At 42.1% G+C, this 18,838-nt stretch overlaps 2 protein-coding genes across 2 annotated transcripts; one reads left to right on the top strand and one right to left on the bottom strand.

Moving 5' to 3' along the window:
- Positions 1-214: 214 nt before the first annotated feature.
- fnbp4 (formin binding protein 4) lies at positions 215-14,389 on the bottom strand. The gene is made up of 17 exons (XM_080737434.1): positions 14,216-14,389; positions 12,636-12,713; positions 11,832-11,971; positions 11,092-11,269; positions 10,837-10,987; positions 10,584-10,686; positions 10,125-10,469; positions 8,480-8,669; positions 7,394-7,518; positions 7,192-7,296; positions 6,796-6,929; positions 5,629-5,795; positions 4,272-4,546; positions 3,692-3,809; positions 2,543-2,742; positions 1,874-2,037; positions 215-1,258 (listed from the first exon to the last, which is right to left on the bottom strand). Exons 1-17 carry the CDS (start codon positions 14,346-14,348, stop codon positions 1,168-1,170), a joined length of 2,697 nt encoding a protein of 898 aa, XP_080593560.1. The 5' UTR covers positions 14,349-14,389; the 3' UTR covers positions 215-1,167.
- Positions 14,390-14,880: 491 nt separating this feature from the next.
- LOC308294262 (seipin-like) lies at positions 14,881-16,008 on the top strand (the record flags this gene model as incomplete). The annotated part of the gene is made up of 1 exon (XM_080736989.1): positions 14,881-16,008. The coding sequence occupies one exon, from the start codon at positions 14,881-14,883 to the stop codon at positions 16,006-16,008; it is 1,128 nt and encodes a 375-aa protein (XP_080593115.1).
- Positions 16,009-18,838: the final 2,830 nt, after the last annotated feature.

Below are 18,838 nucleotides of genomic sequence, written 5' to 3'. Positions count from 1 at the left end.
CATTTTTCTTTGGGGTGTTTGTGAGAGCGGTTCTCAAACAGTTGAAAAACAGGACACAAAATGCTTTGGGCCATTTGGTAGCTAGGCCATTTGGCTACAGCACCCCCTCCCCATCTGAAAATATTTTTCAAACACTTTTTTTCATTGAGCTCTGGTCCATATTTTCAGTCTACAATGAAGATGCAGCAATTCAGAGTCAAATAAAAAAGTGGCATCAGAAAAACTGTTTAATACCTTTTTACAAAATATACATTTCGTGACATTCCCTTCCAATCCCAAAATCGGGGCATATCTTATTTGCTTAAGACATTATGCTATGTACACAACTGTAAAAATGCTCAGTAAAACGACCAGTCCTGCCAACAAAATGAATTCTCATGGTAATCTTCACTGGATCTACAAAACAGGTGGAATATTTACAATCAAACCATCAGCACATATGGCACATTTTGTTGACTTTACCTTAAGCATTTCTGATACGAACTAGTCATTTTTGATAGAAACTAGTCATGAGTGGATATCATCAAATTATTTTAAGGCAAGCTAAAATAGGACAGTGTAGGCTACTTGGTTTTAGGAGGAGGGGGGATCCATTATCAAATGTATGCAAGTTGTCACGGTGGTATGCCTAGTGGCTCAGCCACAGACAGACCATAACACTCTTGGCATGGTGATGATATATCTGTTCCACCAACATAACATTAAGTTGTGTGCTTCTGTGAACAAATAAATAGAATACCAAAAGTTTACTCTTCAGATACAGAGTGTATGGGGAACATTTTAAATAACTATTCAACATACTTTCACAGATGTGAATGTAATGTATTAAAAAAAAGAAAAGAAAAAAAGTTACAACCAAAATAAAGTAGAGCCTTAGCCAAATGCATAAGAGCTTGCCATTTTACCATCAAATTGGAGACAAAATAGGAAACCATAATCTATACAGGGGACAAATGCCAACACTGGGTATGGTTTTACAGTCTGTAAAAAGAAATGCAACATTCAACCCCCCACAGGGATCCAGAAATCCATTCATAACCACCACCCTACACAGAGAAATGGTGAAGATTCACACCCATATTTGTCCAGCATTCGGTCTGGGGAAGGGAAGGATAAATGAGATTTGTGAAACTGTGTGCAGGGGCAGGCTGTGTCACAGGGTAAATGTTATGTGCTATTCATCATCTTCCTCTTCTTCACTCTTTCCCGCCAGTCTATAGGGAGTGCCTCGAAGTTAGCGTTCTTTCCAGCTTTTCCCCTGAGGTAGAGAAGAAATAATATGATTGAAAATAAAATTCCTCATGCAAAACATGACTATTGTACATGATATTTAAAACCCATTTAGGCCTAAAATTATTGGATGCTTTAACTATTGAAAAAGTCGTGAAAATGTGTGCAAATCTTTGAATATGTGTATTTTCAAAGCGAACATTTGTAACTCAGATTTTGCTTCTGGGGGGTCCCTGGAACTAAATATTTTGAGATGCGGGTCTGTGGCCAAATACATATCATTTTGGGGGTCCTTCACACTAACTGAGCTCCAGTTAAGTGAAAATTACCTTTTCTTTGACGATGGCTAGCAAGATTGCTGACATAGAAACAGCGTTTTTTTCAAAAAACCTTAGAATGATTCAAAAGACACTTATAGAATCGGGTCAAAATTCAAATTTTCACAACTTTTAAAAAATAGCAGATCTACAAACTTGCAGCGCAGCACTCGGTGCCGCGCTGTGAGCTTGTATATCTGCTATTTTTCAATAGTTAAAGCATAAAATAATGATACACTATAATGTGTACCCGTTCTAAATGGCTAAGTCTATATTAGGCATAAAATACGTTTAAGCCATGCACAGGAACTCTTTTCGAATCTTACGTCAGAAGCTGCTGCTGCTTCCACTCCTCGATGCTCTTCTTGTTGAGCAGATCTCGATCTTCATCACTGGAGCTGCTCTTCTCCTCCTCATCCAGCTCTTTCTGGATGGTCTGCCACTTCTTCACCAGCGACGGCATCTTCGTTTTGGATTCTTTCTTTTTTGACTTTAGAGGAAACAAAGGAATGGTATGAGAATTGCGTTTATGTATGAAGAATAACTCAAATGGTGTGGTAGGCGCCGTTCACAGAGTGAGTTAATACAATATAACTAAAACCTTGTTGTGGTTAGAGGTAGTCTTCCTGCTCTTCTATTGAGAAACTTGGATCCTGTGTTCAGGTACCACACCCATTGCTGACAACTATCCTACATTAAGCTCATAGCACATCATCTCCCCAGGCCAAGCAGGGATGCCCTATTGGAACATATTGGGGACAACTAATATTTTTGTGAGCTAAAGCGATCACACAAACATTGGGGACAACTAGTGAGTGCTCGCTAAAGCGAGCCCACAATAAATAATTTTAAATAAGGTTCAATATTTGAGGCACGCAAAGCAGCTCAACTACACACACATGGCCTAACTATGCAGTGCACACTCTCTAGGTTGCCTTGTTTGAGGTAGGTTATCATTATGGCACTCAATTTGAAGTAGAAGTTTTATTACCAACCTTGTCCTTTTTCAGTTTTTTGGTCTTGTCTACTACAGGTAGAGTTTTGGCTCCTGGAGGCTCGCAGGGTGGCTGGGGTGGAGGCAGTGGTGGTTGAATGGCGAACAGTGGGACTGGTGGAACAGTGGTTTCAACAGGCATGGAAGTGGCAGGGACTGGAGGCACACCCCAATAGGTACTTGGTACTGGTATTACAGGGGCTGCAGATACAGAGAAACAAACTAGATCAATATAAATGTAATAAGAGCAGGGGTTTTCAAAGTGGGTGACGGGAGATAATTTGATAATATTTGGAATTTATTTGGACACTTGAAAAAATATTTAGTATCATTTTAAACCTGAAGTACAAAGTTATTTTCAGTCAGTTCTAACCAAAATGGCTGTTATCTCAACATTTTCCTCGCAACATAATCACTAAAATATTGTCACTGTCGGGCAGAAACCTTGTATCTCCAAGTTTCAAATGTGTACGTCTTTTGGTAAAGCAAAGCCCTGCTTCATCATACAAGAGTGACTGTCGCACAAAACTAGTGAAAACAGCCGATCTACAAGCACACAACGGTTAGATCTGCTGTTTTCACTAGTTTAGTGCATTTTATAGATGATAAATACAAAACGGTTTTGGACGGTTTTGGACATACAAGGTTTCCCCGACAACGACGATATGCTATAAATATAAGGTGCCTCGGATTAAAAAAAATATTTATGGGGTGCCCTGAGACAAAAAAGTTTGGGAACCCCTGCTATAAGCTGCTTTCTAATAGTAAATATGCAATTCCCGGTTTACCGTCCGTCCGTCCATCCATTCATTTCCTAAAATGACTTTCAGCACCATTTTACACAGTATGAAGTGAGCGGTGCCTTTTATTAGTTAATTTCATTACGCATCGTGCAGACTCCGCAAAGCTTGGCCAATGCGGGATGGACGGACAGATACAAACATACAGACAAGGACAGATACAAACATACAGACAAAGCCAGATGTAGGAGTGGTTAGCACCGATCAAAAACCCAAATAACTATTATAAGGACAAGTATTGCTAATTGGGATCAAAATATTGTTTTTAAAACTTTGAAAGGGACAGCCGTCAGCCCTATATATTATTGTAATCACAGTTAGGTAGAATCGTGTAATGACGTGTTGGTTACCTGCAATGGCAGCAGGCTGGGTATAGATAATGGGGCAACTTCCAATGGTGATGGCCTTGGTCAACTGACCAGCTTTGCGTTTATGACCCTTGGCTTGCGTGGCTGTAGACTCCACAACCTGTCGAAGAAAATACACAGCATGAAGATGGTGTCAGTATTGTTTTTGACAGCAAACTTTTATTTAGTTTTAGTCAGTCTTTTGAATAAAATGTAATTTAGTTTTTTTAGTCATAATTTAGTCACCTGAAAAGTTTTAGTTGTAGTCTAATTTTAGTCGACTAAATATCATGAGATAGCAGATCTAGAAGAAAATGACTCTTCTCCACTAGTCCCTCCCTAACGTTTTTGTCTAGTTTTTATTTTGTTGACGTAAATGTCAATATATTTAGTCTTAGTTTTAGTCATCACAGCTCAGTTTTTATTTAGTTTTTGTCAGTGAAAAAAACGCAGTCGACACACATTTTTTGTCATAGTTTTAGTCGACAAAATCAACACTGGATAGCGTGCCTATACATTTTTAATTTAAACATTTGGACGCGGCAATTTACACAACGTAACAAGAGGTTAGAACTCCCAATACCCTGTTGCTTATGGTGCCGGGAGGTAGCGGAGGACGCCCGCTGCCGTCCTCCTCTGTTCCCGGGGGCGGGGGGTCCCCTTCGTCGTCGTCCATCTCCATTTCCACCTCCATGATCTCTCCATCGCTGTCCGGAGGGGGAGGGGGCGGAGGTGGTGAGCATGGGGGAGGAGGGGGAGGCGGGGGGTAGTCTGAAGGTGGTGGCGGCGGCGGCGGTCCGTCAGGAAGTGGGGGCTGAGATCCAGACCAGAATGGAGCTGTGCTGGGCGGAGAGGGCGCTGTCGGGGAAACGGAGACACGACTAGATGATTCCGCTGTCACAAAGGCATTGGTCTTGTGAGATTTTTTTTTAATTCGTTTATTAGCCTATATAGATTATTTTCTGTCTAAATTACTTGAATTGGACCGGAGAGAAAACGAGCACCAAAAAAAAAACTACACCTTCTGCTTTGAAAAGCAATCCTGAGACCGATCTGATACTAACGACTGCCCAAATGTCTTTGCGTTGGTTCTGCGACGCAGTTATTTCACTGCTTAGTTTCAGCACATTCAATGAATGGGCTCTCTTGGGCTTTGATGTAGAGTTTTACTACTAGAATCAGTTTTTCAGACACAAGCATTCACTAAAAACAGGTTTAACACAGGGTACACAACTCCTCAAGCGGTGTGACAACAAACTGAATGCTAATTAACACATTCCCCGTCTTTTAAGAATACCTTCGTACTCCCATTTGCCATTTGTCTCCATAGACTTCCATGTAATTCTTAGTGCACGGATCATGCACACCCATGCCTAGATCATGCACCACACGTGTGTCCACATTGCTCACAGCTTTCAAACAAAAAAGATCTGAATGGAAATCTGTTCAGGCATTCATGAGATAGCAGCCATTATGTTTTCCTAAAATGTAAACAAGGATGGCTGCCATGTTTGAAAGATGGGGTTGCTATGGGGGTTAAACATGAAATTTCACGATTGCCATCATGCCTACTACATTTCTTTTTCTTCAAAAACGGGATATTCTCAGGACTATCGGCCATGGCAGGTAGAGACATTGAAATATTCTCAGGACTATCGGGCCTAGCAGGGAATGAGTTAAGAGCCTCACTAAATGTAACATTAGTGAATGAAAAGCTCTCCCTCGTCGTAAGCCTTGACATCACTAAGTGAAAACAAGCTTGTTGTTTTGGTTGAGGTGTATTCGGTTTTTATGTTTTCTGTGAATACTCAATTGGTAACCAAATTCTGGAGGATCAAAGTATACATCATTCATATCATATGAAATGGATTACTAAAATCCAGCGAAGATAAAGCAACGGTTACTGTCATTCCTCTGCAGAGATTGTCTTTTTTACTGACCTGCAATCACAGCAGTGGATACACAGGTCTTGGTGTCTCCTTGACTGGCTGTTTGATTTTGGGGCACCTGGCTACACTTCGTGTCTTCCTGGTTCTCCTCTTCATCTGGGAAATCCCACTGGGAGGCACTGGTCCGGTCGTTCACATAGAAATACCGCCTGTGCTCTCTAGAGAGTAGGACAACAGAGATAGAAGGCACAAGTCTCAACGACCATCCTTGCAACTAGCTGCATGCCATGACAACCTGGGGACTGCGGGGTTAAGGGAGTGGACAAAGCTGCCACACGGTGGAGGCAGTAATGTTGGTCTGGACAGCAACTTTAGCCATCCAAGGGCAGACACCAAATTGGAATGTGATTGCGGACATAGATAGGTTGAACCCACCTTGATCTCAAAGACAAATTAACAAAAAAGGTGAAAAACAATCATCCTTTGGTCCTGAAAGATTGTTCAAAATTCAGAGGTTCACGGTTGTCAGATATGTTCGGCTTTAGACAACCCATTTCCCTCCAAAAACACACGAAGATGCCAATCAGAAAGCACCATCAACAGAATTAAATGAAGTTACAACAAGCACACAGTCAACTCTTTACATAGGAAATATCTATCTAAGAATGTTCAATCAGTCAAGAAATAAAGAAACAGGAAACATGATATGAAATAAAGTGGTCTGACCTGCTGGATCCCCTTCAACGGTCCGTCTTCACTTTTATTTGACGCTTGTGACACTCCTCGTTTCCGGGGCATCGTTCTGTGTCAAGTGTTGCATTCTGGGGGCTGTAGTCCTGCAAAGTGCAAAGCTGTTCCCACGGTACCACCTTCCTACCAATACCCCCACCCGCTTTCCCCTGACTTCACCTCAGGATCAGTCTAGCCAAAGAGTCTGTGCTATTGGGACCAGGAGTCCTCGCTCTCTGAGGCAGGCATTATTAGGAAGGGACCAGGCTGGCCCAGAGTGGATGCTCTCTTATCAACACAGGCAAGGCAGAGTGCCAGGATCGCATCACCGAAACATGGAGAAGTCTGTTTCTGGTAATGTATTATGATCCACTTCTCCAAATCATGTTAAAAGTCTGCAAACCCCCGACACTGAGGGGTATATAGTCACACGGTAAGTTTTGAGGGGAGGTGGGGAGTTTAGAGATGTGAAAAGTTAGGAGCGCGTACCTGTCCCAGTGGCAGGACCAGCCTTTAGGGGTGGCGTTAAGTTCGTAATGTTTTATGTGTTCGGCAGCCTCCTGCAGCCTGCGGCGGAGATATACCCCGTCCAGAGCGCCCTCCCTCCAGTCTGCAATTCGTGTCTGAAAGATACAGGGGAGAGAGGGGGGGTAGTAGAAGTTGAGATGGAGGAGACAGAAAGGAGAGAAGACCAAAATAGAAGACATGAGTAATGCAAAAGAATAATTACAGGAAGCTTCCACATAGATACCTTGTGATGGATTATAATGAAGCTTTTAAATATTTAATACTGCTATGTGGCAGCGCACAAAATGTGCATATTAAATATTTTAGAGATCAGACAGACACAACGAGAAAGCAGCCTATCTGGAACATAAATCTCACCTCGGTTTGTATCAGAAGCAGCTGAAAGTTTGAGATTGCCTTCTCTTTTATCCCTAGGAACTCCAGCTTGCTGGTTAAAGTGTTGGCTAATTCTCCGATCTGAAACTAAAAAAGAAGCACATTGATACGTTGTTAGTTCATTCATGAATTACTTCTACTTCATCAAGATTCAAATTTCTTCTGTTATCGTTGCTGAAGTTACCTTGAGCTCAGGCGTTTCCACCTCCTCTTTTCCCAAACTTTTTAATGCCGTTTTATCCTCAGTTTCCTCCGGTTCCTTCTCCTCAACTGCTGGTGCAGCAGCCTTTTCTGGGACTTTAGGATCTGCTACAGAACACACATGTAGACAAGGGCTTTAGGATTTTGTGACTAGTCTCCATACCTCGTCTGGCTACTTCAAGTCAAGGACAAACTCATGCTGTTCTTCAGTGCAAATACGTACAAGAGTTCTGGTTTTCTCTTCAGATTATGTCACGCCGCCCACCATTCATATGATAGGTATTGAAAAATATTTATATGGGGACCTTAGGTCCAAGTTTATCCATTAGAGCAGTGGTCTAATGGACTAAAGCTTTAAGGCTGCAACCCCCCAAATAATCATATTTTAACTGGGGACTCCCCACCCCGACGAGCACTAAGAGTTGAGGCATAACGCATCACATTTTGTATAACACGGTTCTATTGTGAAAACAGCAGATTGCGAGGCATTGTGAGCATGTAGATCGGCTATTTTCAAAATTTCTGCCTCTAATATTTGACAAATTGGCCAATGTTTAATTTGTAATTTTAGAGGTATTAAAAGTCCTTAATTGTCACTTATTAGAAATGTGCAGATACCCTCTATAAACTTTGTTGGTTTGTTTACTGTTGTGTGAGAAAGCAATGTTGCACATTAAGTTAATCATCTGGGGACCTCCCTTGAAAGTTTGAGAACCACTGCATTAGAGCAGGGCTAAGTGGCGTTCATAATAAACAGTATGGTTTGTAGATTAGCAGCCTGACCATTATGCTTTTTTTGCTGGATCTACAATGATCTCATATACAGTATGCATTTCTGGTCCACGTTACACTGATAAAAACCTAGATGCGCGCGCAGGTCGGTACCAAATGAGCCAATGAAACCAGCGCTCCCCAAAACAACAGGTTTGGGGATTGGTGGAATTGATTACATGATACAGTCACCTGTGCATTTAGTCTCAATGTTTGTAAACAAGAAACGGGTCTATAAAATGCCTCCATACAAATGACGGACATCGATCATGATGACAGAACGTGAATCCACGCTTACCCGTGTCGGTGTTCTCCTGTGTGTAAGAGCTTCTGCTGGTGGAGTCAGGGCTGGCTGCACGGAGGAAGGCAGTCTTCCATCGGCCCTTCTTCGGAAGGCCATGAGGCCCAGCAGCATCCTGGCTCGTCTCAGAACAAGGACTGGAACCTCCTGCACTCCCATCACCTTCCTCCAGAGCCCGCAGCTCAGCCTGGGGGCCAGTCAATGGTCACAATCATGAAAATATTCGTTTATGATTGTCATGCATATAATTGCAATTAATTATCCAATTATTTGGCTTTAAACATTAAAGGAAACTTTGTTTTTTAAAAACAAGGGTTCATCTTTTATTTAGATTGTAATTAGAGAAAATAAAATATGAGTGTTAAAATGTTTTCATTTACTGCTTTCTATCGTTTTAGCGATTTCAGTTGTTGGGGGCATGCGTACAATTGGCTAAATATGTATTTTTAGACATAATAAGCCGGCGATTTCTTTATTACTATTTACAGTAATACTACTAGCCCCCATAGGTCATCTCCCATGAAAAATTGTGGTGCATCTTGGGAATGGGCTTGTGTCGTCTAAAAAGACATATTTAGCCACTTGTACGCATGCCCCACCAACTGAAATTAAATGAGTTTAAATCCCTAAAACGATAGAAAGCAGAAAATGAAAAGATTTCAACACTCATCTTTTCTTTTTTCTAATTACAATCTAAAATATGAACCCTAGTTGTAAAAAAAAAAAAGAAAAGAAAAAAAGTTGACCTTTAACATATTTAGCCCAGTTTGCTTTTTAAGCTTTGCAAGCGAAAATTGTACAAGGCAGTTATAACAAAGAAATTACTCACAATGATCTAAATAAATAATATACCTTCATCATTATGGCCAAAACAGGCATACTTTTAATAATTGTATAATATTCAAAATCTGCAAAAATAGCCGATGTACAGGCTGAGATTGTAGATCACCCATTTCTGCTATTTTTCCACAGATATTTATACAGATAAGCGGAAACGATTTCAACAATTACACAAATGACTATAATTGCTATGTAACATTAACAGGCCTAATTATAGATCAGATAACTTTTTGAAAACGTGCCTGGATTAAGATATGAAAATATTTTGTGATTTAAGAGATACTGTAAGACTACTATCGAAAAGTGCCTGCATCTTTTTTTGCAAGATATTTTTGGGGGGCTTTTTAAACCTTTATTTATAGTTGTAGTAGAGATGGACAGGAAACAGGGAGAGAGAGAGATGCAGAACGAGACTCGAACCCCCGATGCACTGTCAGGCAGCTTAGAAGCCTAGGTTCCCGGCAGTCTGGGCCATTACCTGCACCTTTACACTAGGGCTGCAAGGGAACGTTCGGCGGTTCGAACGTTCGTTCGTTACATTGGCAATTGAAGTTCTAAATTAATCGGTTCAGTTTTTTTTACACGAAAAATTATTATCAGAACGTGATAGGTGGCCTATTCAGAATGTCACAGTAGTAGGCATAGCCAAGCCAATAAGAAATCAGAATACGACATAGGTTACCGGTAAACACTGGTGACGGTTAATAGTGACCGTTAATAAGTAGTTTTAAAATGCGTCAGAACAGCTTGGAGCAATCAAGGACCGTCCTCTGCTCCAATTCCGCTCAGCATTTAAGCCCACCTTTTTCCTCTCCAGGGCCAACTCTAGCTCCATAGTGTCTTCTTCTGTCTCCTGCTCAACATCAGAGTTCACCTCTGACGGAATACCGCTATGGGGATCTTTCTGGCCCACGGGGGCAGAGTCCGAGTCCTGCAGGGTGGTCAAGGGGGACCCGGGAATGCCGCTGCCCCCTCCGTCAGAGTCCAGGCTGTTCTCCTTCTCGTCCAAGCCTCCGATTAACCTTTTCCTCCACTTCTCTTCTGCCTCCTTCACTTCAGAGGGGATGAGAGGGCCAAGGAGCAACGCGGCCACTCCACGCCGCTCCTCCTCTTCGCTTGTGAGGGCAACCACACTCTCAATCACCTCCTAAATAGGAGACAAAAACAACAATAAATGGATCAAAGTTTCATTCAAGTTAATTTACTCTAAAAGAATAATGATGATTTTAATGTGCACTATTTGATGCAAAGCGGAACTTGCCTTAGGTTTTGCCTCGTGCTTTGACGGAGGTGGTGTAGCGGGTGCAACATTTTGATCAGCGTAGTAAGCTGGATGCGTTGTGCCGTTGCCATTAACGGCAGAGCTGCAAAAGGAAAACACTCAATTTAATCATTTTATATTCAATGAGATGCAAGTCACTATACTCTAGAACTGAAGGGGTATTAATAAAGACCATACAACCTTGCACATAAGGCTTTTCTATCTGCCACGATAATGAGCAATGGACACTTACGTGTTGGCACATTGCTGCAGGTCCTGCATCTGGTCAGCCAGGTAGTGAGGAAGCTCCCAGGCCACCTCGTTGGTCATTGTGTTCCAGTAATAATAGCATCCAGAGCTCTCCTCCCACACCTCTTGCCAATCTCCCATATTCAAACCACCAACTGAAATTAACAGATAAACATAACAGCTCAAATAAAATAAAAATGTGTTCTCTGTTGAAAAATAGGCACACTTAATTTCAAACACAGGAAGGACAACTAATTACCTCCAGCTAGTGAGTTTTCAGTGTTGTACTGGAATTCATCCCCGGTGCTTTCCTGACTCTCTCCCGCATCAACAGGGACTGGTTGCTGTGTGGCAGGTTCTGGTTTGGGTGTGACGTCGGCTGCTTCTGAAGACGTGGGGTCCTCTGAACTTGGCTGAGTGGTGATTGCATCGATTTCCTGTGCAAGGAAAGCAGAACATTATGGCTGGAATATTATCTCCTTCGGAGGTCCTCAACCATTGGGTACATTTGCGGTATCTCTAGAGCAGTGGTTCTCAACCTGTGGGTCGGGACCCCTAGGGGGGTCCCCAAATTATTTTGGGGGTCGCTAGATGATTAACTTAATGTGCAACATTGTTTTCTCACTCAGCAGGAAACAAACCAACATACAGTTTAAGTGTATAGAGGGTATATGCACATTTTATAAAGTGGAAATTTAAGGACTTAATACCTCTAAAATGACAAATTAAACATTGGCCAAATTGTCAAATATTCCGAGGCAGAAATTGTGAAATTAGTCGATCTAATTAGACGAATGTCTCACGTTGCGAGGCGTTGTGAGCATTTAGATCTGCTATTTTCCCCAATAGAACCGTGTTATACAAAATGTAATGCCTCAACTCTTAGTGCTCATCAGGGTGAGGGAGTCCCCAGTTCAAATATGATTATTGTGGGGGTCGCAGCCTGAAAAGGTTGAGAACCACTGCTCTAAAGGAGGTTTCAAATCATATAATACGTACAGCCATGAAGTTGGCCAGTGTGCTGTCAATGTCAGCCGACTGGTTGTGTTGAGTCTTCACAGCAGGAGACTGGGCCTCCCCGCTATCCTCTTCATCACTGTCATCATAGGCACCGAGAAGGAACAACCCCCCGGCCCCTTCTAAAGATGGACACCAAACAAGGCACTCATTTTTACTCTTACACAAATACAATCATTTGTTACATAATATTTTATTTCCTTTCTCTGCATATCTCTGCTACCCCCCAAATAGATGTATAAATGCATTTTCCAAGTATATGCATTCTTGTCATAAAAACATCAATGATAGCCAATGCCATTACTGCAAACACTGTAAATCCAGAGCGTTCGTTTAGCCCTAGCATCCCTATTCTGGAGGGAACATTCACTGAAAAATAGCCTATCTCAAAGCTCCAAACGACCTGCAACTCGCAACACGTCTTGACTCTGAGCTTGAAGATCAGCTATTTTCAGCAAAGAGGTTTGGTGTAGACAGCAGACCAAGTACAGAGTTGACCCCATGTGTGTGTGTGTGTGTGTGTGTGTGTGTGTGTGTGTGTGTGTGTGTGTGTGTGTGGGGGGGGGGGGGGGGGGGGGGGAGGGGGGGTCAACTGGTTTGCTAAGTATAGAGGGTTTAACCCCTTGACTACTGAAACTCTATAACTGCATTGACCAGAGTCAATATCCTAGCTGAAAATAGCCCAGAACAGGGTTCATATGGTTAACTCGGAGAGCACAAATGGAACCAAGTGGACCAGGGGGATTTTTACAGCATATAGGAGTTTGGTCAAAGTATAAACCTCACCTTTGGCAATCACTGGTCGGGGCTTCATGTCAGTGTTTCTTTCTCTCACAAATCTGTGCGCGTCGCCGTCCTGTTCGTCTGCAAACAGACCCCAGATAAACATTTAATAATGCAAATCACACACTATGGCATCAACACCACCACACACAGGTGGTTTGGGGTTACCATTTATTTATTTTTTTATCGTCCACATGCAACATGGGCGTTTCCTTGGATGTGTGGACCTACCATTCTATATAGTTGCTCATTAGTCATTGTTGGTTAGTTAAAGAGTGGGCAGAACTGAAAAAAAACATGGTTTTTACTTTTTAACAAGTGTTTTTAATACAAATTGAGACAAGCCAGGGGGCTTTCTTACTGTGTTTATCCTTTTAGTTGACCATGTACCAGTGAACTGTACCGTCATAAAACTGTACCTTTTCCTATGCAAACTTCTGATAAAGTGCTCAATCAATCAATCAATCGCCGAGAAAAAGTATTGTATAATTATTATGACAATTATAGGTATTATTGTGGTCAAAACCAACCAACGATTTCGGTGGATGTTGAAACCCGGCACATTTTACTTCAACTTCAACACTTCAACTATAAATCAGGGGTCTTCAACAGGGGGTCCGGGGCCCCTAGGGGGTCCTCCAAAATCTTTGAGTGAGAGAAACTTTTTTTCCTCCTGTTTTGTATATTAACCACTTGAACCCTAGTGTCCATATTCTTAGAACTTAGCCAAAAATTGCAGATTTATTTAGATCTACAACGCCTCGCGCTGCGAGGGTTAGGTAAGTATTGGCGGTTCAAGTGATTAAATATCTGAAAACACAAATTGACATGAATCCAAGATACACTGATAATTGTGCTGTCAAACAATGAAACTATATGGAATCTATGAGAAGGTTGAGGGGTCCCTGCTTCATCTCTCTCTCAACTAAGGGGTCCTTGGCCTGAAAACGTTGAAGACCCCTGCTCTAAGGAAACCCGAGAGAACTTTTAACAGGCGCTGCTGTCAGAAAAAACGCCACTAAAACGAAACTAGTTCTATAAATATTTGCTGGTTAGCTCTAGCCAATTAGCACGTTTCATTAGCTCGCTAACAACAATCTCCGTCGTAGTCAACACGCCCATTGGGCTGCATGGGTTATCCTTTAACACCTTGTGTTTAACTCGGTACCACTGTAACCTTTTGCAAATATATTTTAGTTTCGTTTGTTAATAAAGTACAAAAATCAATTCAAACCCGTTCTGCTAGCCATTAGCCGACATGCTAGCTTAGCTAGCCGGCTAATAGTTGCCTAGCATGTTAGCCACCGTCAGAGGCGTCAATTGGGTATGGCAAGCTATGGCAGCTGCCATACCTTGGCTACAGGGGGAAATAATAAAATGTACTTTTCATCGTGCCTGTTGCTAAGGTATGGCAACATGATGACTGGTGTCTTGCACGCGCGCCAGTCATGTTGCCAACTTGCCATACCTTAGCTTTTGCTGAACTGACGCCACTGGCCAGTGGCCACCGTGCTAACGGCTAGCCGAATTCAAAGGCCCGTCCACGTCCACGTCCTTCCCTATAAACAACGCAATCCTCTCACCTTCGGAGCCCGAGCCGGACTCTTCCCGGCCGCCGGCTGCCGCCCCGCTGCGAAGTCCGGGCGGAGAGAGCTGCAGAATGGTCCTCCGTCCGACCGTCCCGAGTCCTGGGAGGCGAGTTTTCTTCCCCATCATCCCGAATCCCTAGTAGTACTAGCCGATGATGCGTGTGTGGGGGGGGGGCTGACTACTGACGACGTCACGTCTGGGTGCAGCACAGAGTACAGCAAAAAGCTTGCAGCAGAAGCTACATGATGTACATCCGGTTCAAAAGGTGCGGAAGGATGTTGATATATTCATAATCTCTTGGCAGCTCCCTACTTCATGCAGTGTAACCTACGTTGTGATGATATTCGCTGTGAAAGCAGACGGCCAGGTGATCGGAGCTAAAGAAAGGGCAAGAAATCCAATCTGTAAGCTTTCTGGTCTGGAGACTGGAGCAGCCCCTACTCATAAAGGATAGGAGCCTCCTCATCCTCCTACAGTTCCTCCTCAGCGAGGACTTCTAAGCAGAGCTGCCTATATCAGCCTGCCTGGGAGACTGGGAGTGAGAGCTGTAGGCAGCTGTCTGTACTGTACTTCCAGCTCCACACTGACTGGACCAGAGTGACTGGCTGACTGGGTTGGTCTGAGAGTCTACTCTACTGAACTGAACTGATAGACAGCCATGGGGGGCACTTCAGGGCAGCCTCTGCTGTGGCTGCAGGACGTGTTGGCTGTCACCTTCCACAAAGCCCGTAGGACCCTGCTCCAGGCTGCCATCCTGTTCTGTGTCTTCTGCCTGCTGATGTGGGTGTCCATCTTCCTGTACGGGAGCTTCTACTATTCCTACATGCCCACCGTCAGCTTCTCCACGCCCGTGCACTACTACTACAGGTCTGACTGCGAAGCCCCCGAGTCAGTGCTATGTTCGTTCCCCACAGCCAACATCTCGTTACTGAAGAATGGGCGAGACCAGGTGATGGCTCATGGTCTGCCATATAGGATATCGTTGGAATTAGAAATGCCAGAGTCTCCGGTGAACGAACAGCTAGGCATGTTTATGATCCAGGTGTCTTGTTATACCAAGGGGGGAGAGATAGTGTCGTCTGTGGGGCGTTCTGCGATGCTGCATTACCGCTCTGCCCTTCTACAGATCCTGAGCACCCTGTTTTACGCTCCTCTTCTGCTGACCGGGATGATAGAGCAGAAGCAACTCATAGAAGTGGAGCTGTACCCAGACTACAAGTCCTTTGCCTATCAACCTACATTCGGTGCCGTCATCGTGATCCATTCTAAGCGAGTGCAGTTATACTCAGCTCAGCTTCGAATCCATGCTTACTTCACTGGCATAAGATATGTCCTGTACAACTTCCCCTTAACGTCTGCAGTGGTCGGTGTGGCCAGTAATTTTGCCTTCCTCGCTGTGATTGTGCTTTTCAGCTACCTGCAGTGTGTATGGGGTGGGCTCTGGCCCCCGGATAACGTGAGAGTTGTGGTGGGAGAAAACACTCGCTTCCAACAGAGGAAAGAGGAGGCTCGGAAGCGGATGGAGAGGGTCACCTCGATGAGAGATCTTCAGACGCCTCGTGTAATTGGTTCTCTGAATGAGCCATCTAACGACACCGTAGTGGAATCCTCAACAGAGGAGCCGTCAGTGGTCCCAGAGCCTCAAGAAGGGATTGGTGGTGAAACTGTAAGCCAGGAAAAGCCTCCTGATTCTACAGTGACTGAAGGAGTGTCAGAGACATCTCAGAAGCCTAACTCGGCTGAAACTGTTCTTCGACAGCGACCTGGACCCTGGATGAGCCTGTGAACCAGTGACCTGCCGTGAACTTACATTTGTATGGAAATCGGTCACAAAATATCTGTTTCTTTCAGAGTCACATTGATAGGTTCATGCAAACCAGTGATGAAGCTGCACTAACACTGGTGCATGTCAAAGTATTTCCTGAAGCCTATTGTTTTACAAACTATTAACCTGTTGTTATTGTTTATTGTCCTTTAGTCTTGATATCATGTTTACCTCATTTTAACATGTAAATGTTGACCTCAGCCCTGTGCTTTTTTCCACTTAGGGGTTTATATTATTGAACAGTTTCCTGCTGACAGATTACCTGAAAAAAGAAAATTTGAGCCATCTGATCTGAGTTATTATGTTGACATTAGGCACATTCCATCACTCAGATAGAGATATAACACAGTCAAAATACAGTACACTGGCAATTGGCATTGGGGCCTTTTATCAGTGAACAAGTTGACACTCCTTTTTTGGTCATGTTGTGTTGTGTTGCATCTGATGAAAGTATTCCACATTCACTAATTTCAACATTTCCTTAGATTAGGTTTAAGTGGTTGTCCCACAGTTCTTCAAGCTTTTCCATTAAAAAGAATACCATTATTCCCTGCATTGAAATCATATCAACCATTGTGTGTGTTTGATCAGTGTTTTTTAAGACACTGCTGAACTTGGTGCAACATTTTGTTTTATATCCTCATTAAAGCTCTTTTAATTCTGTTTAGATTCTATGTTCTAAACTTTAGAACATATGGTGGGTATGTGGGCGGATGTGGCTGAAGATGCATACTTTTCTTTCATAGGCCTTTTTGGAGCAATTGTTTTTAGAAGATGTGTTAGACAGGGTAGCCTTGTGTTAAAATACACGAAATGTGTAGCATTTACTCTGTGACCTCATCTAGTTTTTTCTTTTTTTCTGATAACTTTAGCCTCAGTTTAATCTGATGATTTACTGCCACAGCAACTTTACATTGGTACTCAAAAAATGTCATGTGAAGGACCACAAGTTTATTTGTACGCAAACCACTAAAACCACTATATACTATAGATTTTGTGCCAGGGACACCCATAAGAGAATTTAGAGAAATGTGGAACCCTGATTCTATTCCTTAGGGTCTTTCTTTTGTTACAATTTAGTCTCTATTGTTCGATGTGTTGCTCTTGTGTTACGTTATCGTGTATTTTAGCAGTTACTGTTTATTTAACTAAGTGTTAAATTAAGATTGTGTTCAGCCTATGAAAAGCAAGTTAAGTTGGTCATGTAGAAAAGGTGCAGAAACGGGGCTTAACATGCAAACCTTTTAGGTGAAACATTCCATGCCAAAGACATTGTGAGACATTGTTAAATCCACTTTTTTGCAAAGTATTGTTTTTGTTGCTGTAAAATATTGTCTTATATTATATTGTCTTTGTTTGCAATACACACTATATGCTTCATAACACAGTAACCTGAACTGTTGTCGTCATTTTTATTGTGGGTTAAAAAGCTCTCATATTCGGTGATAGAGTTAAAGGACAACTTTGTTTTTTTATATTTTAGTTAGTCATTAGAGAAAAGAAAAGATGAGTGTTAGAATGTTTTCATTTACTTCTTTCTATCATTGACTATTCTTTCTAACCCTGATTCTCAGCCTCGGACACATCCGCTACCGTCAACAGCTTATTGTGTCTAAAAAGGCATATTTAGCCACTATATTTAGATTTGAACCAAAATCAAAAAACTAAAATCACTAAAAGAATAGAAAGCAGTAAATGAAAACATTTTAACGCTCATCTTTTCTGTTCTCTAATTACAATCCAAAATATGATCCCTTGTTGTAAAAAAACAAAGTTGTCCTTTAATTGTTCCTTTTCATTAGAACAACAAGCAACACAAACCAGATGCCTCGTGAGACAAACCAAGGTTTATTCAAAAAGTGAAGATCACTGTATTTAGAGGAATATATGTCTCATGCATGCTTTAAATATCAATAATTCAACACACACTTGCCAAAGTATAATTTTGGAAAGCAAATATTCAAACTCGGAACCCTCATACCAATACAGGCATGTCTAAAAGTGTATTCAATAGATCTTAAACCCCAACAGAAATGTAAAAATAAAATAAACATGTAATTGTCAGTATTTAAAAATAAATACATTCTAAAACAGTTTAGGTTGTGCATGATGAAATCTGTATAAGTATATCATGAATAGTCACTGTAACAATATAAATAGCATTACCCATTCTTCACCCAGCTCATTAATTAGTAAAGGGACTTATTCATTCTTATTCAAAATGTCTTTATGAAAGACAGCTGCTTATGGTTGCTGAAAATGACGTGACTTAAAAACCAGAAATAGCTTATTTGGTGTAGATTGTAGAAGGAAACAAGAGCAGGCCTAGTACCGAGCCAATTCAATTAAATTGTGGTTAGTGTAAAAGTGGTAAAAGAAAGCATACTCTTTGGTATGCAATATGCATCTAAGCTTAACCCTAGCCAGACTTAAGGCCAGGCCACACCAATACAACGCCTTGCAACGTGCAACTATTGCAACTAGCCTACTTGCAACAATTATCCTCAATGGCAGTTGCAAGGAGTTGCATTGGTGTGAGCTGGCCTTAAAACTGTTTTGTTGAAAGGAGTTGTGACTAGTTGCATTGGTGCGGTCTGGCCTTTAAATTGAATGTATCTATAGACTATAGTATGTAAGTTATGGTAAATAGAGATGCAAGTAGGCCTATATGTATCAGTGTTATTAGTATCTGACAATGTAAAACATATTGTTCATTGCGACCGTAGGTCCCCGTTTAATATGAACGGTCACAGCTTGTTCCTATGTATGTATGTATCTCTGTCTATAGCGT

The sequence above is a fragment of the Nannobrachium achirus genome (assembly GCF_963921795.1).
Source record: "Nannobrachium achirus genome assembly, chromosome: 11".
In the NCBI taxonomy this organism is placed as follows: domain Eukaryota; kingdom Metazoa; phylum Chordata; class Actinopteri; order Myctophiformes; family Myctophidae; genus Nannobrachium; species Nannobrachium achirus.
The sequence above is the reverse complement of the archived record's forward strand: the minus strand, read 5'-3'. Positions and strand labels throughout refer to the sequence as shown.

Bases quoted from the DNA above. Each gene is read 5' to 3' on its own strand.
- fnbp4 (XM_080737434.1), bottom strand. From the start codon at position 14,348: ATGATGGGGAAGAAAACTCGCCTCCCAGGACTCGGGACGGTCGGACGG. The intron at 7,297-7,393 runs GTAACTTCAGCA...CTTCTTTTTTAG, and splicing joins TGGAAACGCCTGAGCTCAAG to TTTCAGATCGGAGAATTAGC. The intron at 2,038-2,542 runs GTTGGTAATAAA...TTTCCTCTAAAG, and splicing joins AAAAACTGAAAAAGGACAAG to TCAAAAAAGAAAGAATCCAA.